Source organism: Camponotus vicinus, unplaced genomic scaffold, assembly GCF_025532165.1.
Source record: "Camponotus vicinus isolate PSW18456_S1 unplaced genomic scaffold, iyCamVici1.0 SCAF_1, whole genome shotgun sequence".
Classification (NCBI taxonomy): domain Eukaryota; kingdom Metazoa; phylum Arthropoda; class Insecta; order Hymenoptera; family Formicidae; genus Camponotus; species Camponotus vicinus.
In genome coordinates this window covers 36,022,493-36,048,854 of record NW_028141945.1, presented here as the reverse complement: position 1 = coordinate 36,048,854, position 26,362 = coordinate 36,022,493, and the positions used below count along the sequence as shown (strand labels likewise).

Genomic DNA, 26,362 nt, shown 5'->3' with positions numbered 1-26,362 from the left:
TGGAGACCAACAAAGGCATCAACAACCACCACCACCATCACCACCACCACCACCATCACCATCACCACCGTCACAGCGGCACCACCATCACCCTGGCCATCGCTCCGCCAGGCAATTTCTCGTTTTTTCTTCCGAAGGACTTCCATTCTCGAAATGTGCTGCGGCGTTCGACCGATCTTTTTGTGCGAGAAATGTGGAGAGAGACCGAGCCCGCGGTGAAAAAAAGAATTTCAGGCCGTTGTTGTGTGCGCCTCGAAATCAGCCGTGCATGATCCCGAAATCTACTCTCGAAATTCCGGCACGATTTTCTATCATTCGATATGCTATGTACATCTGATTGCAATGCATAATAATGCGAGTATCCTTAAACGACTAATTCTCGTTAAACCAAAAATTCAACTTTAGAGAGGATATCAAAAATTTGGCGAATTATCATTTTATAGAGGGTATTGTAGATATCAAATGAAGTATTTTTACGAGATTAATTAGAATCGATTAACTGATCAAAACAGCCACATGATTTTTGTACGAATGAGACTTCTCGGATTGTCTTCCAAGAGAAGCAGGTCGGCATAAGGTTTCGGTAGAGAAAGTGCGGGAAGTTTCGACATCTTCGCCCGCAAATTGAGCTGAAGAACGAAAGAACGAAGCGACGAGGGGGCGAACGAACAGAACAGACGAACGGATGCCGCATTCTGGTAAATAAAGCCACGCGAAAGAGAAAGACGGACAATTGAACCGCTTAACAAAATATCGATGTCCGTTCGACGAAAACGGCGGCATGATATTCGCGTAATCCAGCTGTTCCGTTCTGTACAAACTTTCTGCTTTCATGACCGGAAACGCATCATTTCTGCGGCCGCCCGACCGGCCGGCTTTTGAAACCGACTGCAGTGCACAGTGTGTCGTGGTGGTGCACATTCGGTGCGTACATTTCTGCGTGTGAGCACAAACGGTTTCATCTCCCTTCCCCCCCCCCTCCTCTTCCTCGCGTATAACATCGCATCAAGAAGTCATTAATTTCAATTAAAGGCCGATAATTAATTCGAATTAACACCGATTCCCCACGTTGTTCTCGATAGCATAAACAGCAAAGCGGCGAAATGCTATATAAAAACAAATGATCGAAGAAATCGAAGCGTGGTACATACCATACACACACACACATATACACACACACACACATGTACACACTCGCCGTTGCTTTTCATTAATGCAAACGAGTTCTGGCTGTTCTTGGCCATTAGTCGCGCGATTATCTAGAAAATGTAAGAAAGTTCCCTTTTCACTCGATAATCAACATTTGTGGTGATAGAGAAGAGAGATAGAGAGAGGAAAGGAAAAAAAAAGGTCAAAATATATCTGCCGACCGAAGTAATTTGAAAGAATATTCTTGCGTAAATAACTAAATATTATTAAATCTTATCTCATGAATCATTCCATCGCCTGTAAACATTACCAAATATGTAAAGCAGCACGAAAGAATTTTCCTCAAATATACGTTAACGGAGTAATCTAATTCAAAAAGTATGTTGACTAACCGTCCATATCGTTTAATATATTTCTCTCTACTTATTTTTCTATTGATAAGATTGAAATGTTTCACCGAGAGAAAGTAATTTCTAATCGCGATATGTATGTTAAATAAAATTTAAACTTGCGCGAGCGCGAGATAAAATCGGATGCGTATCTTTTCCGAAAGCATCCGCAAACAAGTCGTAAAAAACATACGAAAAATTTTTTTCTCTCTCTTTCTCGTACTGTCGGCACTTCTCTTTTCCTGCCCTTTTCACGAGGACGCGTTAACGACGACGCGGGACCCATTAACACGATTTCATCAGCGACACAAATCTTATGTTTCTGTAGAAAATCCTGGCGTGTGACACATGATTGCGAGACGCATGGCACGTGCTCGCGGATAATACTGTGAGACCGCGGCTTCTCTCTTTCTCTCTCTTTTGTGTTTGAATTTTTACGACTTTGAGAGAACGTTATGCATACGTTATACCTACATTTCTCGATACGCTCAGATTTACGATTCTTAAATAATTTCTTAAACGCATAACTTAAAATTTAAAACGACTACGTAAGCGAAAATAAACCTACATGAAAAATATACAGGAAATATTACGAGTGAAAGTATCACAAAATATTTTTAAAAAGTTTAATCTTTCAATATCTCAATTTTCTAAAAATTCCAAAGTGACGTATAAATTTAACAAGAACAATAAATTAAAAGAAAAAGAATCCATATATACATGGAAAAATTTGGAAATTTTCCCTTTAAAATATTTATCTAATCTATATAAGTAAATATCTCTAACCGAAGACAAAGAATTGAAAGATAAATAGCAATAGCAGGTAGAAAAAAAGGGAAAAAAATAATCATAAGGTGACTTCTATGTAGGGATAGCGCACGGTCGCTCCTTGCGCTCTCACAATTCCTGGAAGCTGCAATTACATATTCTTTTTTTTTTATTCCCCTCGTGAATCGAGTTCCCTCTCGAAGTCACGCGGTGCACAAGCTAACGACCTGGATAACCGGCCGTGATATTTCCAAAGTAACGTCATCGTTGGTCACGATGCGACGCGAGGCGACGGGTCTGGCGACAGAAGCGCTCATTACAACTTCCGGTCCAGGAGAGTCGCCAACGAGCGAGAAAGAGAGACGTGCATAATCGGCGGTGTAGAGCGAGGAAGACGGAGAGAAAGAGAAGCGACAACAACAGCGCCGGCGAATCGCGAGGAAAAGAGAAGCCGAGAGAGATAATACGAGAACGAGGAGAAGGGTGGAGAGAAGAGAGAAGGACAAGAGGAGAGAGCAAGAGAGGTACGGCGAGCGAAAATACTCAACAAATAGCCACATCCTCATAATGGAACGGCGTATCAAACTCATTAGATGTCATCGTTGTGAATCGACACTGTGTCGTTCCGCAGAAAATTGCGATCTCGCGCGAACGGCAACGAACGAGAGAAAACCGTCGAATAGAATAGAATCGGGCTCCAAACTAGTACGGCGAGAACTCTCGCATTACAACGGCAATGATTCATGCCAGGCATGTCAAACTGGTTTCGTGGCGGGCGGCTGGTCGAAAAGCTAATCGTAGCTCTATCTACGAGACACAATGCATCTCGTAATAGAGAAACCAGGCCAGGATATGCACGCATACTTCTAATATTTAGACGTAAAAATATTTTAAAAATATTCTCAAAAAAAATAAATAAAATAAAATTCTCAAAGATACGTATCATGTATTTTTGTATCATTAAATGCGCGAATACCAATCAATTATCGGATTCATGACGCCATTAAATCGTATAAAAATTATCGAATTATATACAAGTTTGAGATATCGGCGGAGAAACATGCGGCGCGTATCGAAATAAATGAATAATCTCAAACAAAACTAAACGTACACTTTCGTAATGAATGACCACGTACAGCGTCGTTTGCGGTTCTCACACGACGAGATACGAGTCGATTAAAAAGCACGCGCGAAAGTCAAACGGAAGGGAGAAGGAGCACGTACTCGGGACGAGGTGCGGAATTTCAAACGCGAGTAACCGCGGCCCGACATCGTTCTAAGTGCTCGAACCTAATGTTATATCGCCGCGGTCAGTATTAGCAGCTGCGGTCGTGACGACGACCGCGAAGCCGTACGGTCGCTTCCTTCCTGCCTTTCCTTCCCCTCCCCCCTCCCCCCGTTCTTCCATCGCGTAGGGGAGATGCACGGCTCCGATTACCGCCAATCCGCACCCTGTTTCGGCGCCAATTCGACGATCGATATTTCGCACCTCTTTGCGGATCTCTCGGCGCGATCTGTCCGCGCTTTCGAGAAAATCGCGTCGCAGACTCGGTAGACGTACATATGTAGGGTATGCATGAATGCATAACGTTCGAGAGAGAGAACTCTCGAACGATATTGATCGCCGCCGATTATTCAGCGGCGCACAATTGCCGTTGACAGACATTAAAATTTAAATGGCAAGGCCACGTGCCGCGCCGTTATTTGAATTTCTAAACATTTCGCGAGACACGAGCGGAACGCGCACGAACGTTATGACGCGCGACAATACATTGTTTGGCAAATGTAACATTGAAAACCAATGTATAATAAATGCAGCGATTCTTATCGTCGCCCGCCGCGCGATTAGAAAGATAGATAAGTGTATACGTTCCCATTAACGAAATACCTCCGTTGTGTTTTGCGCTAAACGCCTTACGACACGTCCCAACTTCGACTATATTGTGTAAACACAACGAGCGATAAACACTACGAAGCTAATGACGTTTCGAAACGAATGGCTCGATAACCGCGTGATCCAAAGTGCTCTATTAAATTTAGGTGACATGTAAATATGCCCCTGAAAATGACGTCAGTCTTAATAATAAATCATATCATCCTCAATATGCCCTGTACATGGTCTTTTCGATTATTTTTAAAGTCATTAAATAATAATTAAGTATAAATTAATTAAGTCACTTAAATATTAATACCACTCTACAAAATACTACATATTTCGGGCATTTATAAAGCTACAAGCTGGTATAAAACAAAAACGCACGGGATACGGTTAGAATAAAGAAGCGGCGAGACGAATTGCCTTTTCGTAGAACGATGCCCAGTCTTCAAGGTTGAGACCGAGAGAGAGTCATCGGTCTCGGGCATGCAACGCCCGAACATAACGCGTCTTTATTTATGAGTCATTTCGTATCGTGTCGCATCGTCCGATAGAACCATAAACATTTTTCCAAGACGTCGCCGCTGGTGGGACAGATAAGATAGAAACAAAAAAAAAATAAGGAAGTCGTAACAACCGCGACCTAGGACAAGTTCGAAAAGGGGGGAGGATTCTCCCTCTCCCTCTTTCTCTCATCTTTGGCGCGCGCGAAACAAAATTCGAATGTAAATTGCTTTAATTGCTCCATCGCGCCCAGTATCAAGTTTCCCGCGGCGTGCGTTCGCGTTTACAGCCGTGCCAATGAACTGTCAGTGACGCTATACTCGCGCGCGACTCCGTCGACCGGCCAACCAGCGGGGACGTGCAAAAGCGGGGGAGGGAGAGAAAGAAAGAGAGAGAGAGAGAGACAGAGAAACAACGCGACGCTATTTGGCATCGCGACGCGGCTTCGGAAAAGCACCAAAGAAACTAATGCCCGTCTCCGCGACGATGACAAAGGCGCGTTTGCTCACCGCACGTTTATCTACCGGATGTTAGATTAAAAAGATGATAAAAATCCGACATTTATATACTCGTGCACGATTTCGCTTATCTCGCTATTATACGAGAGAATTGATATTCTCCTCAGGGTTTTACGTCTCTTCCACGCAATCGAACGAGTCGACGGATGTAAAAATGACTCTCTCGGTAGACGATCACGTGACGAGATAAAGAGGCGCGATAGTCGGGAATGGAAAAAAAAAAGTAAAATCAACGAGGTATAAACGAGCGACTTACCCTGTCGGCCGACAATCTCCGCCACGTGTTCGCTGCTGGGCACCGGCACGCACTCGGTCATGTTCTGGCTCTTCTTGGAACGCGCCTCCTCGAAGACGGCCGGCGTGGTCTGCAGCGGATCCGGATCGTTGGTGGTGCCGTTGCCGGTGCCGACGCCGGGGCATCCGGATGAATTCTCCGAAAGACCGAGCATCGACAGCTCGAGGGCGAGCTGAAAGGCGCGCTGATCCTCGAAGGAGGCGCCGGTGCTGCTGCCGTTTGAGCTGCGGTCCATCTCGCAGAACAAACTCGTCGGCATTCCACTCTATACTATGTATAATTTCTCGTATCTTCGTTTAACACCGGTCGGGACGTTGGACGACGCTGCGCTTCGAAGGTTGTCGTCGCACTAGAGTTTATTATCGAACAAACGAGGTGGAACGGCTCGATGGCGAGGAGTCGGACGACTCGCGCCGGTACACGATGAATACAGCTGCGAATACAGTCGCGACGATGCGACAACGTAATTCACGTTCGAAGATTACGTATACGCGTAAAAAAACGGAGGTTTTGCCAACGACACCGCACCGCGTGGGAGTCAATCTCGACGATCGTTGATAAAGCGCTCTTCCGCTGCCGAAGCGTACACCGATCGTCCCTCGTGAATGTTGATTCGCGACGATGACGCTCGTTTCTTCTCGCGCCGGAGACACACGCCGGTCGTGTGTGGTATGTCTCGTACGTAACCCGCGAACCGGCGACGAAAATGGCCTTCTCGATATCCCCACTGCTCTGGTCTCTCTATCGGATGCGTCCGTTCCAAGAGTGTCCGTACAACTGCTCCTCTCTGGTGCGTATACAGTTGTGTGTTTCGACCGATGCTGCTTTCGTTCGTTCGTTTCTCTCGCTTCTCCCTCTTCCTCTCTCCCTCTCTCTTCGCTCCAAGCCCGAACGACGTAACGACGGTTCGTTCGTATCGCGTTGTTCGGCTGCCTCGTAACCGGCCGACTGACTTGACCGTACGAAAGGTTGAGTCGTCGCGCGAGACCGACCGAAACACTGAAAACGGAGGCAAGGGGCGCGCGTTCGCTCGCTCGCTTGCTCGCTCGTTCGTTCTGTTTCCGTTCCCTTCTTTCCCTTTCCCGCTTGTGATCCTCTCTTCCTCGCTCCCTCCGTCTATCCCACACTCGCTCGCTCACCTCTCTTCACCGCGATCTTTCCTTTCGAAGGCAGGCGCGTGCAACTACCCTCTCGCTCGTGTTACCACTGCGACTGACTGCGACGTACTGCGACTGCGGCTGTCGAAGCCGGCGCGCCGCCATGTGCCGGACGCCGGCTATGCGCGCGCCTGATTGGCCGGCCGGGTCACGTGGGACGCGCCACCCCTCCCCACTCCCGTGCACGGCGCACAGGCGCTAGCGCACCTACCGGCACCGCGACGCGACGCGACGCGAGCGAGAGAGCGAGCCAACGAACCGACCAACGAGCGAGCGAGCGACGTAGCGCTTCGTTCCTCTCGGCTCCTTCGACGCTACGGCTACGGATGCATGCACTCCCGTCCCCGATTGTACTTCGCGCAACCCCCTCCGTACCCTTCGTGTATCCGTTCGAGCCTTCGCCAAGTTTCCCTGTGGAAACGCCGCCGCCGTTTACTCCAACAATTTTCCAAAACCTCGACGAACTTCGAGGCTGACTGAAAAAATTGCGACGCTATCTTGGACCTGTCGCGAGACTAGCGAGAATCAAACTTGGCTAAATCGCCTTCCCGAATGATTCGTAAGTGTACGTGAATTTTGGTCCCATTTTGAATCAAAATTGCTCGCAAGATTTCACACGGAGAATATCATCTCGAACGTTGCTTTCCAGCGTGCGCAAAGTCAGGACGCGAGCTCTCCTAGCGAAATAAATATCTGCGACGATATATATATATATATATATGATTTTCCTCGCGAACGGGTCAAAGTGCACCGACCTAGGTGGATCGTATAACGCTCTTTCTCCTCTTCTCCCGTAGCTGTCACATGCTTTGCGCGCACATCCGTGCACGAGGTGCACCAACACTTTTCCCGCGCGGTTATCTCTTCATTTTAACGGGAAGATAAACGCAAAAGAAAAGACCTTTAGAAATCCGGAGCGAATAATGGCGGCTCGTCCTTTAGATCGTAAAACGCACGCTTGAATTACCGCGACGATCCGTCGCGCGTTGTAAATTAAATATTACATCAAACGTATCCCCGAGGAAAATGTAACGGAGAAAATCCGTACGTTTATCGCTCTCGCGATTTATTTAATTGAATCCTCCGCGGAGGAACGAGAGGAATCTCTCTTACGACTTGTCGCGATAAGTTCCCTCGATTATCGTCCTTGAACTTTGCTAGCGGATGATTGTACCGTGTTACCTCCGGCTATACGAGAATTGCTGCTGAGCGTTCACGCGACCAATATTACGATTTCTGTTCGTTTCTGTTTAGCAAAGAGAATCTCAGATATCGTCAAGCTCATTATTGATCCTGCAAACTTGGCAATGATATCGTATAGCGTGTATTATACTGGGTATCTCTGTCCTTTCCATTATCTAGAGATATTACGTTTCCTCGCGATATTTATTTATGATTGATAAAGAGTTAATAAATTTATAACTTGTACATACATTCTATAAAATGTAATTTCTCGTATGTTATCGCATCATTATATTTCTTTTACGTATTAAATTTCCCAAGGATAAAGAATAATCGATACATCGGATTTAAAACCATGAGTAATCTCGGAATTTCTCGGATGAGGCCACGATATATACGACACACGACGCTTGACATACCTAGTCCACGCTGACGTGAACAAGGTCGAGTGAATGCTCGTCGGCCCGATAGTTGGCGGGCCCCTAATTCGCGAATCACAACCGGGCCCAGACGGACCACCTGCCCGACTAGCGGTTTCGTTAAGTAAGAGTGAAAAGAGAATTCCATCTCCTCTCTAAAACCGAATCTCTAGACGCGCGAGCGCGGACCTTGAACCGAGACGCAAGCGTGATCCCATTGTTCTCTGCCGACGACCCTTCGTCCTCTCTCCGACCGAGCACTCTGGCCGATTGCTCGATTTTTAGTCGGGGCCCACACCAGATCGGCCCGCGTCCTCCATTTTCGAGGACAGACGAGACGACGGGAGCCCGCCAGCGATCCACGAATATCCGCGATTCATTGTTTTCCACGGATCGGGCCAGCCAATGGCTCGTTAAAGCGTACGGTGAACACTTTGTTGTTCGATGCAATCGCGTAATCGCGATAAAAAGACAGAGAGAGAGAGAGAAAGAGAGAAGAGCGTTCTCCACGAAAAAGCGAGACGCGAGGCTTCGCCAAGACTTTCGGTAAGGCCTACCTGAATTCGCTCGGAGGTGTGAGCGACTAATTTTGTTTCTCATCGCATGCCGAAAGCAACGACCCGTGCACTTCTGCCGATCTCTCTTTCTCTCCCTTCAAGGTTGTCTCGAGACACCAACCACCTTGTGCACGAGCACCTGCCGATTGCTCGTGCTCTCGGCTCGCTCGTAAATACCTCGGTGTTATCGCACGCATGGTTTTACAAAGTGCCGTCTCTATATTCCCTTCTTTCCCCGCCGCTTTTGCGAAACGCGATCGACCAACAGCGCTGGATTATTCGCACCAACGTGTCACGCTCGATTACTAATCGCCGCCGATTATTAATCGCCGATTAATTCAGGAGATGATCGATGTACTGGCTGCGCTGACCGAGATTCGAGAATAATTATTTCAAAAAGCTTCCACCTTTCGGTCGATGCCGAAAATTAAGCGCACTAAATTTAATTCTACCCCTGTTGAATAAATTTAAAAAAAAAGAGAAAAAAAGAAAAAATGTATAAAGTCGCGCGTGCAAAAATTACAGCGGAGAATTCAAACGAACGGTCGAAACTACGGGAGATTTTCTCGTAATCCGTAATCCTTTCCTGTTTTTGCTACGGATTTCTGAGCTCGCATACCGAAAGAAAAGATGGTTTCGACGCCCAGGCGGTGCCGAAGGATGCGGCCGGTCCCGGTCGACGCTGAAAAGGATGCGCTTTGCGCCGCTTTTCTGGCCGGTCGACGCATTAAACAAACTCCTCTTCTGTTCCGCGTCGCTCGTCGTATTTTTACGGCGCGCAACCGGTTGCGATCATTGTCGTTGCTTTGGCGACTCCCGTGGTGAGCCTCGCGCGTCCTCGCCGATATACACGCGATAGACGCACCGCGTATGCACGTACCTACGTACGCGTAGATATAAGTATGTACGCGAAGCAGGGGTCCGCGGAGAAGATATTTCTTTCGATTTCGATCGCCGGGGTGCAGAACCGCATTGCTAGCCTCTGAGTCGATACCGATGACGAGGACGACGACGACGACATCGTCGGGAGCGGTGGCTAGTTGCAAAGATATATTCGCAAGCGAGAGAATCTCTAGTACCTTTATAATTTCCATTAGACACACAAGTAAGCGAAATATCTTATTGTTTGATTATCGAGAAGAGAGTTGGCTAAAATTGCGTATTAATTATGACGCAGCGATGCAATTACATAAAGCTTTCGTGAATCGAGTAACTAAGCGCCATTCCGCTTTCACGTTCCTCGAGGCGATCCGAGAGAACTAATACGATACCGGTATCGAATTATCTCGTAATGCGCCCGATATTGATTGGCCGTCTAATGTCTGGTTATCCACAAAATCGCGTGGCCAGTCGCCCACGCGCTGCTCGCTCGCGCGCAAAAGGCAGGGGATCTCTGCGGCTACCAAAACCGCTGCGGTACCGTATGTAAGATAGTTGCACAACGACGAAAACACACAAATAGCGTGCTTAACTGATGATAGCGCGGATAAAGTGCAATGCCTTTCTAAATATACCCGCGCAAGGCGAGCGCACTGATCCATTCGCGGATATCGCTGTATGTTTCTTAGCGCAGACACAACACTTGTCACTTATTAACGTTGCGCGGTGATGCGTTCATTGAAATGCTTAATCTTGTGCGCTGATTCGATTGACCCACCACATCTCGATAATATAAAAGATGTGCATGCTCTATTCTTTCTTACATTATACCAGCAAGAGTATTTTTACAATCGAAACAAGGGAAAATTGTAATAAATCCAAATTCTATATTTTACTGCGTCTTAACAAAGGCGAAAACGTGTTGGAGATCGAAGATTTATTATGCGACGACACACACAGAGAGAAAGAGGAAAGAGAAAATCTGAAAAAACAAGAAACAAAAACTACCTTGGGTTTTAGAGGACACAATATAAAATTCTTTCATAAAGCTTTTCAGTTCCAGAAACTTAACAATAAGTGGAATTTTTCATTATTGGAGAAATGCAGTTTTCTCCGGCATAACACGTCTCTTGCTGTGAGAACTGATATTTTAGATAGGTTTTTCAGAAACGGTAGAATAGAATTTGAATTTATTATTTAAATACAATTTTGTGCGCACTACAGATATTATTTAATAATATTGTATAATTATACCAAAAATAAATTATTTGTTTTTTTTTAATTAAGTTTAGAAATTGAATTTTACTTTTTGGAGTAAATTTTTTTTTGTTTCTATTGTATAATTATTTTTAATTTTATATAGAGTTATGCATTCTATTTTGCTAATAAAATTATTATTATTATTATTATTATTGCTTATAATATTATCAATTAGATGTCTAGAAATATATTTCCTTTCCTATATATCTCTATTTTTTCCCACTAATTTCTCTAAATTTTGCCCAATTTTGTCCTAAAATAAAATAAAGTAAAAAACACATACACATATACTAATAAATAAAATAGCATATGTACAAAATAAATGAAAAAATCTATATATAAATTCTTTCTACAAACTATTGTCACTTTCTATAATTATTGCGCACATTATACCATTTCCGTTTCAAATTCATAAAATAATAGAATATAGTATCATTAATCTCAAGCAACAAAAAAGAACAAAAAAGTAAAAGAGAAAACTAAAGGAAAAATGCGGGTGCCCATAGAAATTCTTTTTTTAAATAGATTTCCTATGGAGCGGCTTTTCTCTATATTTTTTTTCTGCGAAACGGACAATAAACCAGACCCGAAACCATAGTCAGACTGAAAGATACCCGCATTTTACACACAAAGATTCAAAAATTTCGGTTAACGATTGTCACAAAATATCGAACCGTTAGACATTTGTAAAAGAAGTTGGTTAAATATTTTTTTTTTATAAATTCTTTTACGTTTTAATAATTATATAAATATTACATAGTTCTTAAACTCTTTAAGGACGTATTTTGGTGAAGTTGCTTCAAAGAAATTTATACAATTTGCATTATTACCTCCCACGCTGTAACAAAAGAGATTCATTTATTCCCAAGCACGCAATCAACGAAAATTTGAAAGATAGGCGAGCTAAAAATATTTTTTCTTCCTTTACACGACGTCTCATCTATATTCTTTATCTAATTATTATGTCTTTTACGCCAACGTTGTGTATTAAAAGCGGAACCCGAGGAAGAGAGTTATTTTCTGTTCGCGACATCGAGACCCGGTGAAAATGGAAAGAGCACGATCGCACGGCGTGGTTATTAGGCGCGTCCGCTCTCCTCTCCTCTCGCAGGTCCACGAGAGAGAAAGTCTGTCGACATCGATTACGTATAACAGTCGTTGTTGAGAGCCGAAGGTCCCCCAGCTGTTTTCTTCCGAAGCGCGATGGACCAACGCCTCCTCTTGTATCCTTTGCGCGAACCACCGACGTCGTTTTCTACGCCGACAATTTTTACCGCATCACGACAATTTTGCACAAAGTTATCTCGCAAACGTTAAAATCGCGCATCTCATTCCGTGTCCTCGCGTAGATAAATCTGAAATACTTCGCGGCCAGTAACCCCAATACAAATAGTATAGTCAAGTCGGTCAACTTCCGATGGTCGAATATACTATCTGCGCGAAGATCGATAACGCGACGTGGAGGAGCGTCTATTTATATGTCGGCTATATTACGTCCAAGATAGCGAGGGATGTAATCTTCGATGTGCTCCAGATAAGGTCTTTACACGCGATGCCACGGCTGTCGCGAGCGTTGCACAGAGCGCGCGTGAAAAATCTACCGGGAGATAATTGCACGGGCGCGGCACGTTCGAGGGTACGGAATTAAATAAATGCATAAATGTGCGCGATGTCGATATCGACAGGTTAAAGCACGGTCAAACGCGACGCAAAAATTCCCGTAAATTATGCACGCGCACGCGGAACGTAGGTGAGATTATTGCGGGACGTGTCCCGTGGCGATTTCAATTCCTCATTCGTTGTATGATATCCGCATTTATATTCATGCGCGTCATTTATTATACATGTGGAATTCCGGTGGGAGTTCAACTGCATTTTGCGTTTGAATCTCCGAAATCCATAAGGATAAATCTAAAGTTTCCTTATATATTTTATACATGTATATGTATATGCATCATATATTATAAATATATAACATTTGTTATATAGTACAACATTAGTTACATAGCATTATATAATATTAATCACTTATAATTATTCAATCATTAGATACTTATCTCGGATAATGATAAATTACAATTTTCTATGATTAATAATTATCTTTACAAATGCAATTTTCTTCCGTTAATATATTTTTTCTGTTCTTTTCTTTTGCGAATCGAATGTTGCTTCCGTGCGCATAAATTATTGCAAGAATACGCGATAGCGCGCTATTGATCGCTCGAGATGCAGACTCCGGATGCAGGCAGCATCGATTTGACGGTGAATTTTCGTCGAATCGACGATGCACGCAGCATCGTCGCCGGTGTCCGTGATACGATATCCGCACCGGATGGAACGTCGGTCGTGTCATGTGTTCGACGAGTTATAACGATTTAAACTGGGACATGTGCTCCGGCGACGACGGTGGGGCGAGAACGGCTCTCCGTCTGGTTGACAATAAGGGAGAGCGACCCTTGCCGAGGAGGGAAACAGCTGTTGGTCGGAGGTGGAGAAGTACTGGGCAAGAAGGAAAAAAAGAGGTTACCACCTGGTACTCAGCTTATGCTTACCTGAAAACCGATGCCTGTCTGTATACCTGCCTGGGCATTCTTTTGTACGATGCCCTCGGCACGTATTCCCAGAGGAATGGCAGCATTCGATACACAACTGCACTCAGCACAATATACAGCTCAAAGGCTCTACTAACGTAACTGATGTATTTATAATATGTCCTAGAAAATAGTTTTGGACAAAACAAATTTTGTAGAAAATAAAATAGTTTCAAGAATTATCTTCCAAGACCTTCTGAAGGTCTACGATTTACATTTTTCCAAGATTATTCTTTGTTGACTTTTCACTCCCTCAGGTACTGTATATCCTTAAAAGTTCTAAGGAAATGATACGAAATAATGATAATGATGACAAATATTAAGAAATAGTAGAGATATTTCTACATAGCCAAAAAAGTTATTTCCTGTCAAAAATATTTTAAACTAATTCTCGAAACTGCTTTTCAAAAATAGTTTTTTCTTGTATTATTATTCTATTCTTTGTCATCCATTATTCAAAAATAAAATTTTACCATTAGACTTGTCACGAGGCACGCTACGCTCAAATTCAAAGAGATATTTCAAGACTGGTCAATTCCCATAGGACCTTTACAAGCTAAATTAAAAGTAATTATTTTGTATAATTAATATGATGATTTGGTAAACTCGATTTTTTTTTAAGTCTCGGTCTGATTTAAGCACATTACGCTATCGAAATTTCTTATTATTAGATTGGAATGTAAAATTTATAATTTAATTTCTTTAAATTTTATATAGAATTACCTTAATACTGATTCATTTCCGTTCAATACCGAATACTAAATATGGCACTTTTATCATCTATCGAACTTAAATTCGAGAAATTTGTTATTTTCGTGACCATTATTATTAATTTGATGAATTTCTTGCTTGTCACAGGAAATATTAGGCAGATGGCACAATTCAAGCTATTTGGAGCGCCATAAAACAAATTATTCTCGAATTATAATAGAGGATTGACTTGCCAAATTGGCTTTTACAAGATATTCAGCTGCATGACCCATTCTTTTCATATTTTCGGCTTTTTCATTTTGAAAAATTTTGTTAAAATGTATGTCGAAAATATCAGTCAATCTCACGCTTTAAATATCCGTCGAATTTATACCTTTTGTCTTTTCTGTTCTTTTTTTATAAAAACATTTATTACAAAAATGGCGATGTATGTGTGTGTGTGTGTGTGTGTGTGTGATATAATTTATAACAAACTTAAAATTAAAAAATGAGCAAATGATACATATAAAGCATCTATAATTTAAGTTTGAATAGCACGTAAAGCGTCTTGTAATTTTTTTCTCGCAATAGCCACTCGATCTTCTTGCCTCTTTATGTCCTCGTCCGCTATCGAAACTGCCTTCAATACAAAACGAAAGATAATCAATTTATCAGTATTAATAAAATTTTTTATAAAGATCTGTGATTAAATTGATACAAATTATCTTGGTAACATTAACGTCTTAAAACTTACAATGCCTTATTAGATTTACCTGAACAAGTGGTTGATCAGGATTGAGATACACTCCAGGATTTTTTTCCAAAGATACTTTCGATCCTGTTTGTCCTGTGACTGGCTGCGTAGATACATGTAATGCTGTGGCCACACTTTGAAGTAAGGTTTCTTCCGTGATATATGGTCCTACAGGTTTTAAATTCTTTGGCAAATCCATTCCATCAAATTCATAACCATCAGCATCACAGGCTCGCAAACCTTCTAAACGTTTTTCCCAAAAAAGCTGAAAAGCAAAAATTTATCTGTGATTAATCGATTTACTCTTTTATGCAACAAGCTTATTATATTAATAAAATAACACAAGCTATAAAAATAAATATCATTCCTAATATCTAAAAATTATGTAAAATTAAATCATAGTAGCTTTTGTCATACATGTATACAATAACCATGTTTTAAAATTTTTTAAATATTAATAAATTTATTTAATCTAAATTCACAAAATGGAAAGATAAAATTACAAATCTTTTTTCCATTTGATGTGAAATATTACAAGAATCGTATTTCATCGTTATTACTAGAAAAATTTAATAAAATATTTAATGACACACATTTAGCATTAAAAATAACAAAAAAAATGAAATTATTGACAATTTCATGATTGCATGTTCAGAGTTACCTGCTTAGGCTTATCTTGGGAGCCATATTTGCCGTCAGTTTTATCGGCTCCTTCCTAAAGCAATGATTTGACATTGTATCAAATTTACAAGGAGTAGTTAACGAAAAATATTACAAGCGAATGGATATAAGTAGACAGAGTGTCTTGTAAGCATGATACAAGGATTAAAAACTTTCCATATATAAGAAAGTTTTTGTAGCTACATTTAGAAATGTATAATAATTATTAGATATCATATGTGCGCATAAGTCGTACATATGAACAGATAAGATACAAGATATAATAAAACAATTTGACTTGTTGATACATCACACATTTGTTGATAATCCACAGTTAAATTAGCATATAATCAATCCTACAGTTGCTATAAACTAACCTGTTTTGGTTTCTCTTGAATGCCATGTTTGATATCTTTCACTTTTCCTTCCTGCGTCTTATAAATTGTAACTGGTTGCTTAAAAATCGATGCCGTTTGTCTGATCGGTGGTACCAATGATGAATCATTTCTAGCCCGGCTAAAAAAAGAAAAGGTTGTCAATTTACGGAAGATAACTGTCATCGGAGGTTAGGACCGCTCATATCTCAAACTGTATTCATCCGCGTAAGAATTTCTCCAGTTTTACGAACATTTAAGAATCTGCGAATCCTACAGCTTCATGCAAGTTCGAATAAAGTTTCTTTGGGAAATAATTTTACTCAACTTACCCGTAATAATAATCCTTCCCCGTGGATGTCAACTGATTTTGGCTCTTTCTCGATGGTTCTTCTCGCGCATGCCAATTGATCGGCAACGCCGAAGGGTATTTCTTCTTCTCCACGGACATATTCATCGTGAAAAATGTTTGTCTTCACTGCACACGTACGCAAAAATATAATTCTATAATTCCAAGCTTATTGTATTATGATTACCGAGTCTTCACTTCGGCCATGTTGTCGGCCATATTGAAACGCGCGTCTGCAGCGCCATCAGTGGTGCGTTCGGAGAATCTACTCGTGTGGTAAATTAGCGATTGATGTTCTGTTTCACGAGTAGGATTTTTGAATGCACTTTGAAATTAGCATAAATTAAATTTTTAATGCTAATTTTCTTCGAAACAAATTCCTCAATTCCATTTCTCAGAAGCGTCCTTGAACTCGATTACTTTCTTTCGTAAAACCATGTTATTGGTATTGATAAAAATTATACATCCTTTTCGGTTTTTATCTAAATGACCACTTTTCAAGACACAATCGCAATCCTAAATTTTTTCCTAGCAATATTCTTGAATTATATCAACGTATTTTGATCAAATCGAATCGATTCTTGTCTGACAAATCTTGCGTAAGAATCATCAGTACTCGCAGAATTTTTATCAAATATCTGAAGAATAAAAATTAAAAATTTCAAGTTTTAAAGCAAGATGTTATAACTTTTTTTCTGGAATGTCTCGATTCATAAAGTATTCGATCGAAGACGGGATCTCGATGGAACGGGAATCGGCGAACATAATGATGTCAATCCTTGTATATAGATATAGAGAATTTAATTGCCGAAAGAAACAATTTTCGCGTAGCTATAGGAACAACTTGAACAGTGCTTGGAAAAAGATTAACGCTCTTTGTCTTCCGTTTATTACGAACGTATATTTTTTTCTCCCATGGCGGCTTTCGTACGCTTTTCACGGAGTGCAAAATGCGAGCACGGAGACGCAATTCAACATATATATATACGTGTATATATATGTGTATACGATACGAAAAGGGGGCGGGGAAGAAAGGGGGGGAGGGGCACAATCATTATCGCGGCTATGCGATTCCTTTGTCTCGCGTAATGCTTTTTTTCCCACAGTGCGTGTGTTATTCTCAACTGTAAAAGAATATCAATTCTGTACAAGTCAATGAGTTAGAGATAATTAACTATTGAGTCTTCTTGAGGTATCGTTGTTTCTATTGGTCTATATGATCGGAGCTGTGCTCGCCCAAAATCGAATCTCGTTCATCGATTCATCAGTCTGCGTATCGTAAAACGGCACGGTGTGGAACGTTATCATGTCCGACAAAGTTCTTATTCGTCTATTATATCGCGGCAGTATTGTATTGACGGAATTGAATTTCGGACGATCACAGCGGTGTCAACATGTTATGTGCCTTCCTGTAACAAAATATAAATCTCCATTACGCATCACTCGCTTTCACCATACGGTTTCCGAATAATAATGCGCTAGCTAGTACCCTAAGTCCAGACGCACTTCTGGCTTTGTAAACTGCACCGAAGAGTAGTGTAAGAGTTGTTCAAGTGTCTCTCGCCTCATTTTACGTCGCCTCGTCGTTGCAGTCGTTGTAGACGGGCGCGTGGTCGATCGCGCTCGACCGGATGGTTAAGCCTAGGGTCATGATGAATAGTCACAAAAATACTTTATCGAATATTCTGCAAAATCCGCCCACGAACGTGGTCCGCTCGCTCGTGTGTGTGTGTACGTGCGTGTATGAATGTGTGTGGGAACCGTGTGTTTACGCACATATGCATGTGCGTGGTATGTATATGCCTATTATGGCAGTCAAGACAATGTACATTATATCAAGAATCCACGCGCATACGGCGCAACTTATAGAGTTTCTGTTTGTATTCGATACCGCTTGTGATAGCCGTATGAAAGCCAGTTTTCCTAATTAATACGCGTAATTACCGCAAAAGATCAAAAAGTATCTTTCGCCGTTTTTATTTTTTATTTTTTTTTTCTTCTTTATCACTGTCTCCATTCGCGCGACACTTTTATAAAATCTCAATTACAATAAAGTCTTAACGGCAGACGCAACAGTGCCATATAATTATGAAAAAATTGTTATTTAAAAACTGAAGGTGTAATAAGTACAAATTATTCCTCTTGTCGGTGGTAGAAATGTCAAAGATCACATTGGCTTCGATGCCGATGAACATGCGCGTTGATGTACATTCAACACTGTTAGCGTGATCGATATTTATCGATTTCTCATAGCCCTACAATTCCTCCGCTACATAACGTAAACATTCTGTCTACATGTGTGCTCGATATATTATGTATAATTTTGCGACACAACATACACATCCCTACTTTGACAAGTCTACACTAGATCAGCATTCCATACGTATTCAGGTATTTCATCGCGGTGTACATACATTTCGTCGTTTCTGCGCGAGAGCGATCTCGTTTGACGAAATGCACTCGATTCCTCGCTCCATTTCCTCTCGCAATCGCGCACGCACATAAGAACCTAATTATAATGACTCTATATTACATCAGTAACATATTACACAAGCGATTTCATATCGCCTCCCGCGTTAAATACGTACGGTCGGAGGGTACTTACACGCATTTGTTTCTCTCATATTTCATTCGCTTCATTCGCTTCTACTTACGATCATAAACTCTATACAATTTTATACAGCTAAACGCTGTAATTTTTATATAATTATATATACCTCCGTAATATTTTTACATACCATTCCCTGGTAATTTAAGTGTCTTGAGAGCTCGTTACCAGAAACGTGGTATTTAACTGAGATTCTGTCGAATATAGCGACCGTAGTCTTGTCGACCAAGTCTTGTCAGTTGTTATCAAATTAATTCAATTAATTCACCGTACAGTTTCTTGAAGTACAAGTCACATTTCACGTACAAGAAATTAATTTTCTTTTTTCAATTCCTCCGTCATAAATCAAGTGTCACAAGAAACTTCAATCGATGTTGCGTGAGCGTTCAAATGCATCGACGAATCAATATGTGGTTCAATATATCACTTCATAGACGGTGGCTTTCTTATCGCCAGATCCTGTCACGATGTACTTGTCGTCCGTAGAAATATCGCAGCTGAGCACCGAAGATGACTCTTTTGACTGAAAAAAAAAAAACGGAAACGCTTAGAATATTACATCATTATTAGAACATTACACGTGAAATGAGAAAAGAAATCACGTGCAAAGAATAGAATAAAAAGACCAACAATTAAACATAATAATAACTAACCTGGAAAATCGAGGCTCCGTACGGCGTGCGCCACGCATTAAGTAAATTGTCTTTGCCGGTGGAGACGAACCACTTGCCACACGAAGCGAAGCGTAACGACAGCACGCAAGACTCGTGCAGATGCAGCTGATATTTGTCTGGTTTCGTGGCGTGGAGTACCTCGACGTTCGAATTTTCCATACCCACGGCTAACCACTCGCCGGTTGGGCAATACCCCAAGGAGAATATCTGAGACGTAAAGTCGTGCTGCTGGAGCTGCCTGCCTTCCCGGAGATCCCAGGAGCGTACAGTATTGTCGAGACCGCCTGTCCAGAGTTTCGAGCCATCGGCGGAGATGTCGATGCACGATGCACCATCCGTATGACCTTGGAATTGTCTGACCAATGTCTGATTCTGCAGATCCCACACGGCAATGTTGCCGTCGCTACAGCAGCTGAAGCAAACCTTCGAGTCCGGTGATATAGCCAAGGCGTAACATGCCGGTGCCGAGGAGGTCAATTCGGCCTTGATTCTTGGCGTCGGACTTGCCAGATCCCAGATACTAAGATTACTCGCTTCGCCGCCCACAATCAGCGTTCTACCATCAGGCAGCAGTTTCACCGACCTAATGATATCGAATAACGAACGTTGTATTACTAGCGTTAATTCCATTAAATACCGCCACTTACGCACGCTTTTAAATAATTATTACCCGCGCGCGTTGATACGCGAGGACAGGAAGGAGGAAAAGAGGGAGGTAAATGCATATGGAAAATGCACGCGGTAAATCGATGCCGCGTTGCTTCGACGGATGATATACAGCCGGCGGACACAACTAAATGTCATCCAGAATTCAGTCGGAAATTAATTACATCGACCGCGGTTGGTAGTTAATGTGTGTCACGAACTGCGAATGAAGACACGTGTTACCCCATCACTGACCTGATGTAGTTGTCTCGTTGCAAGCAATCGAGCTGGGAGACTGGCTTTGCGCTACCGCTACCGCCCTGACTGATGTCCCACACCTTGACGCAGCCCTTGCCACCGGTGTAGACATATTTGGTTGGATTCGAGATTGTTACGGCACAGACCACCTCGCCATGAGTGAGCGTGTTTATTTGACGCGCATGACGCGGGATGCCCGGGCCAATGAGTGCGTCCTGCGGAAACGGCACCGGCTGCATCTGGCCTTCGCTAGACACGTGAAAACTGTATGCACTGCTATGAAAAAAAAAAGGTTTTCCCATAAAAATTGCGGTAAATAATTATTAATACAATACTAATGTATACTAATAAGATGACGTAAAATAACGAGTAAGATGGTGAATTGTTAAAGAGGAGAAACACTCACGGTTTGCCGCCAGGAGGTACGCCGAGTGGTCCGAGCGGCGCTCTCATGCTGGCGTGGGGATCGTAGAGCTGTTGAAGGGGTGGTCTCGCAGGGTAGCCGTTGAGCGCCGCCGGGGGATAACCTAGCATGTCCACGTGAGGTCCCGCTGGCGGATGATGCGGTGGAGGATAATGCGGTGGATAAGGACCGACTACGGAGGCCGAGACCAGCGGTTTGCTGGAACTCGGTTTCAGGCCACCGGAACCGGAACTGCTGCCACCTACGATATCGTGAACCAACGGTTATTTTCTCTCGATGCTCTCCTCTCTCCTTGTATAGAGATCTTTGAATAGAGAACCAGGAAGGAACACGTGCCAAAACGAGTGGATCCCGAATGATTTAATTTTATAACGTATTCATGACGTCATCGAAAGAACAGCAGTAAATTTCAAATGTTTAATTTAATTTACAAATCTCTTATTAACATAAATATTTACATATGGAACGTTTCGGTATGTCCTTCAATTTTCGAATATTCATATAAATAACAATTTACTATTTTTCTATCAATTCACTCATTACCACGGTCTTACATACAGGTCTGGAAACTCCGGTGGTGGGGGAGGTCTCACTTAGTGTGTCCGTTTTTCGGGAGTTCACAGTTTGCCTGCTGGGTTCGCTGCGATCTAGAAGTCGCATTTAGACGTATGTTAGAGAGAGAACGACTACTGCCGTCTATCTCTGTCTCTCTCGCTCGTATTGCGACTTCTAGTCGAAAAACGGACACACTAAGTGAGACCTCCCCCACCACTAAAAAAGGCCTGAGTTTCCAGACCTGTATGTAAGACCGTGCTCATTACAAATCATAAAATTGGTTTAGTTTTTTTATCGACACATTCGATCATATCAACGAAATTTGTTACAAACTTGACTTGTAACCCACCAGATGTCAGTAAAATTCGTATGGATTTATGACGTAAGTCTGTCGCACCCCCACCAATGAATTTTCGCTTTGCTCCTTCCTGGTATTCTTTATTCAAAGATAGAAACATTGATGAAATTAGAGACTGGACACGAATTAGCTTTTGATTGGTCCGCCATTTTTCTGCTATTGCCATTGATTTTTAAATTTATTAATAAAAAATAAAATAAAATATAATTTTAATATTTTTACGCACAATAATACTTTGATATAAAATTATTATAAATAATTATTATTTATTATTAAGCTATGTATTTTGCATTTAATAATTTGCATATAATAATAAATAATAACTTCACAATTATTATTTATTATTATTTAAATGCAAAATGCATAGCCATAGATTTGCTATCGTATATTTTCTTTAAATTAGTTTTATCTTCATCAAAAATTTTTAGTCTAAAAATTATAAATCTTTTTATAATTTTAAAAAACAAATTATGATAGAATAATATATGTTTCGTTTTTATATATTTTTACATTTATCTATTAAGAATAATTTTAAGTAAATATTTTTCATATATCTTTATATATCTTTCTCTTTCGTAGAATTTAGCAGAAACATGGCGGACTTTCGGCTCGACTTCTAGTCTCTGATTTCAATGTCTTTATCCTTGTACTCTCACGAGTTTCCATGACACCGACCTGCCGACGTGGGTGTAACTGGTTTCGAGATCGGTGTCGTCGGTTTTTCGCGTTCCTCCATCTTCTTAGCCGAGGGTGTGCTCGCGTTGCTGCTGGTGCCGCTTCTAGGCGACGGCGGTGGCACCTCCTTCTTCACCTGACCGCTCAGAGGTACCGAGGACGGGCCCAGCTTGTCCAGACCGTTCTCTCGCGGCGACGCGGTGCCGTTCGCCGCCGGACTGTTGGGGCCCTCGCTCGCGTCGTCGACCACCAGGTCTTGGTCGCTCTTTTCACCATCGCTTTGCTGTCGGGGAGAACACGCACGGCTTTATTAAGGCGGATCGTGGATCGCGGATCATGGAGCACCAATCTTGGATACTTACATGGCCTATATCCTTGTCGTGTTCCTTCTTCAGTTTCTTCCCCAGAAGATGTTCGTGCTGTGGATCGGGCGTGCTGCGCGGCCTGTATTTCTCTCGCTCCGCCGGCGATATCGAGTTTCTCTGCGACACAAAGCAATCAATATTCAGCGGAGTCTTTAACAAAGCCGTTTGACAAGAAAGCGTTATGATTTTTATAAAATCTCTTATCGACACGAGAGAGAGATACGACCCGCTCTCGTCTCACGCGATTAATCCGATTACGGAGATTTGCAGGATTTATTCGTCCAAGATTTTTTTACGGACGTGGAATTCACTTCCTCGATAGATTTCCACGGAAATCGTATCGAGAACGAAGGACTTCTTGCGGCCGAGGGGATGGTCGACGGATGGAGGGTAGAACGACTAAATTCCTTCCTTCCTCTTTCGCGATTAAATAAAACGACTTTCCCGTCGGATGGGTGGAAGAGGTATCGACGGAATTACTTATCCCTCGGCTCGTTCGTCCTCCATTCGCTCCGAAGTGAACGAAGAATAATAGGACGGATTTCGTAGAGTTCTACTTTTTTCTACCTTATTATGCACAAGTAGCGAGAAAAACATTGGCATGTCCGTTTTCCGAAAGCAGATGAATATACTAGGTTTTCTGAGTTCTTTACGCATTTATTTACTTTTTCTCTCTCTCTTTTTTATTTCATTGCATCTTTTCAATATGATTATGTTCTTGTACTCAGTTAAAACAAAATACTTTATCAAAATAATTTCAAATGTAAATACAAAATAAAGATCAGCTAGATTATATGTAACTTATAAAATTTGTATTTCTTAATTTCTCGCATGTTAAATAGCACGTTAAAGCTATTATCATTATCGTTATTATTATTATATAACATAATGTAATAATACACATATATTGTTTATCAATATTTTATCTCCATTTTTTTGACATGCTAAAATAAAATAAAGGAGAAATGATCAATTGGCAATTTTCATAAAATACGCAAGATGCATATTTCGAAAATGCAAGATCGCTCAAGGGCTCGTCAAGTCGAGAAAAGCCTTCAAGTTCCAGATAGTACGAAGAAGTTTTACGGGCGGGAGTTTCGTTGTCGACAGAACATCGCGCCCTATCCGCATACCTCTGTGTGTACTATATATATATATATATATATATATATATCTGCATACACTTATATAAATGTGGCAGAGCTCTTGTACCCTGTCTCCGATAACTGCGCGCCCCATCTCGCAACCCCGTAACCATCCCGTCGCGTCCCCTCGCAATCGGTGTCGAAGTAAATCTCCTCTTCTCAATTACCCTTCGTTTCTCATTCGCTACTATCGCATCACCGCCGCCTCTCTCGCTCTTTCGGTCCATTACTTCGACGCCTCGGTATCATCCCCCTCTTGCGGTCGAGAGACGTCGAAGAGGCTTTGAAACGGAAAGAAATAAAAAATGATATCTCGAGCGAAAGAAAGAGAGGGAGAGATACAAATACATTCGCGAGTATCTCCAGGCGATTAACGCAGAAATTACATTCCATAGTATCGTATCCGTGGTCTTGTCGAACGTCGAGATATCGCTCGAGAGAAGGAATATGAAATCCCGCGACGTGGAAAAATCAAGCAATCGTGTTCTTCCGTTCGCGACGACGATATAGCGACGGGAGAAAAGCGAAGACAAAAGCCGGAGGGTGAACAGGGGATGGGGTGAGTCCCGCAAACACGCGCTCTGTTCACGTCATGAAAGATTCTCGAAAGAAAAAGATTCCCCAGGAGCCGTATTACGTGCCTCTTTCGAGTTTTCCTCGCGAAAGAACTCCGAAAGAGATAGAGAGAACAAGAAAGATCTTTTTCTTCCGACCTTTTGCGGAAGAAGAGTAGTCTTCTCGTTATCTGAAAATGGTCGGTCACTGCTTATCCGGCCGGAATCCACTGAAGCAGACGAGACAATTGTCGCTTTTGAGACACCCTTAGAAAATAAGACGCGCCAAAGTAATCCAAAATATCTTTCTATTCACCTACAAAAGTAACCTTGCGCTACTTTCTTGGCAATTTTAAAATACTTTAAAGTATATTATAATGTCTCTTTAGATCTTGTTGCATATCTATCTGATTCGCGGACTTAATTTCTGCTCAAGAAAAAAATGTACGTCGAGAAATTTTTTGAATGTTGAAAATATATTTAAATAGTTTAAAAAATTATTATTAATTAATAAGTTATACTATTGTTAAAATAGAGGATTTTAACGGATGGATTATAACTACTACTATTGTGGCGAAAAGATTTCTCGAGAAAATCGCGACGCGATTCAGTTCCCTGGAAAATCATGCGAAAACGTACACCACCTCCTGCTCGTAGTCGATACCGCTAGTAATATGTACCCGGAAGTCTCATCTTTCGAAGAGGTAAGCGCATCCTTTTTCTCCTTCCTCGCGTCGAGACGCCGATAGCTCGCAATGTCGTTTCCCATTTCTGTTCTCTCTTTCGCTGTCTCGCTCTTGTTGTACCAGTGTATGTGTACACGGTACATACATATATTTATATATGTACATCGTACACATACGATGTGCGTATATATCTCCCGCGAAGAAATGATACACACGCGGCCCGCCTTCCATTCACGTAAGTTTACTTACACCTATCCCGTCTGCTATCCATACCACCTTCTCCCACAAAGAGGATTCGTGCCACGATCAATATGGGGGTTGGTACCCCTGGGGAAGATGAGGAAAAGGAGGGAGAGGCGGTGGAATGTAGGAGGAGCTGCGGGTATACCGTAGATATATAGACTTTGTAGTGTTAGGGACGACTTGGTCCGCAAGCAGGCAGGCAGGCAAGCAACTTAGCAAGCAACAGCAGGCACCGAAGTACAGTCAGGGGTGGCTCTTTCGAGGGTGAGACGAGAACGGGAGAAACGGTGAGAGGAGTACAGCGGGGTGATGGAAAGGGGAGACGGCTTTGGCCGTGTGTATAGTATTGGGGTTGGCGGTCGCAGCCATGAGGGTGGTAAGTGAGTGAGCGACTCCTTCGCCACGGCGCCTCGTCTCGACTCAACCACCCTAACCTTACGGATATATCCCAAACCACCGACCGACCACCCACCGTCCTCTCTCCGGCTCCTTCGTTCCTCTTCCCTTTTCTCCGTCGTCTCTCTCTCTCATCCCCTTACTGCCGCTACTTACTCGCGCGCTCTCACCCTACGTCGACCAACCATCCCCGTATCCTTATTCGCTTGCCTGCCTGCCTGTGGTGCCTGTTTCCCTATTCCTCATTCCATCCTCGTCGTGGCTAGAATCCCGAGAGAGAAGGTTACGAGCCAGAGTCGCGTCTCCCAAGACCCCGCAAACCCCAGCTGGTACAAGATTGCACCCAGTGGCTCTCAGCAGCATCGTTGTCATCATCGTCGTTGTCGTTCTCGTAGGAACGCGCCG

The 26,362-nt window shown here is 42.4% G+C and overlaps 3 protein-coding genes across 13 annotated transcripts in view; all 3 read right to left on the bottom strand.

The window, feature by feature from the left end:
* The window catches only part of LOC145964332 (RNA-binding protein MEX3B-like), a 41,315-nt gene extending 34,601 nt beyond the window's left edge, over window positions 1-6,714 (bottom strand). Inside the window, exon 1 of the mRNA XM_083086973.1 lies at window positions 5,461-6,714. Coding sequence (XP_082943099.1) covers window positions 5,461-5,758 — 298 coding nt within the window. The 5' untranslated portion in view covers window positions 5,759-6,714. The remainder of the gene's footprint in view (window positions 1-5,460) is intronic.
* A 6,205-nt stretch (window positions 6,715-12,919) lies between these two features.
* Window positions 12,920-16,719, bottom strand: Mbd-like (methyl-CpG-binding domain protein 2). Of its 2 annotated transcripts, XM_083086940.1 has the most exons (5): window positions 16,355-16,715; window positions 16,026-16,164; window positions 15,650-15,703; window positions 15,008-15,253; window positions 12,949-14,874 (listed from the first exon to the last, which is right to left on the bottom strand). In XM_083086940.1, exons 1-5 carry the CDS (start codon window positions 16,477-16,479, stop codon window positions 14,776-14,778), a joined length of 663 nt encoding a protein of 220 aa, XP_082943066.1. In that variant the 5' UTR covers window positions 16,480-16,715; the 3' UTR covers window positions 12,949-14,775. The 2 variants fall into 2 exon arrangements, with proteins under 2 accessions (XP_082943070.1, XP_082943066.1); XM_083086944.1 differs by lacking the exon at window positions 15,650-15,703 and having other exon boundaries at window positions 12,920-14,874; window positions 16,355-16,719.
* A 538-nt stretch (window positions 16,720-17,257) lies between these two features.
* The window catches only part of LOC145964277 (transducin-like enhancer protein 4), a 66,463-nt gene continuing 57,358 nt past the window's right edge, over window positions 17,258-26,362 (bottom strand). For 7 of the 10 annotated variants that reach the window (XM_083086866.1, XM_083086859.1, XM_083086886.1 and 4 more), the window contains 6 exons: window positions 22,931-23,050; window positions 22,569-22,851; window positions 20,963-21,221; window positions 20,554-20,832; window positions 19,633-20,236; window positions 17,258-19,502 (listed from right to left, as the gene is read on the bottom strand). In XM_083086866.1, coding sequence (XP_082942992.1) covers window positions 19,395-19,502; window positions 19,633-20,236; window positions 20,554-20,832; window positions 20,963-21,221; window positions 22,569-22,851; window positions 22,931-23,050 — 1,653 coding nt within the window. In that variant the 3' untranslated portion in view covers window positions 17,258-19,394. The remainder of the gene's footprint in view (window positions 19,503-19,632; window positions 20,237-20,553; window positions 20,833-20,962; window positions 21,222-22,568; window positions 22,852-22,930; window positions 23,051-26,362) is intronic. The other 3 variants (XM_083086928.1, XM_083086878.1, XR_014436403.1) reach the window with 2 other exon arrangements.

Excerpts from the sequence above, each read along its gene's own strand:
- Mbd-like (XM_083086940.1), bottom strand. The coding sequence starts at position 16,479 with ATGAATATGTCCGTGGAGAAGAAGAAATACCCTTCGGCGTTGCCGATC. Across the intron at positions 15,254-15,649 it reads CCCAAGATAAGCCTAAGCAG|CTTTTTTGGGAAAAACGTTT; the intron begins GTAACTCTGAAC and ends TTTGCTTTTCAG. Across the intron at positions 14,875-15,007 it reads CTGATCAACCACTTGTTCAG|GCAGTTTCGATAGCGGACGA; the intron begins GTAAATCTAATA and ends TTTGTATTGAAG.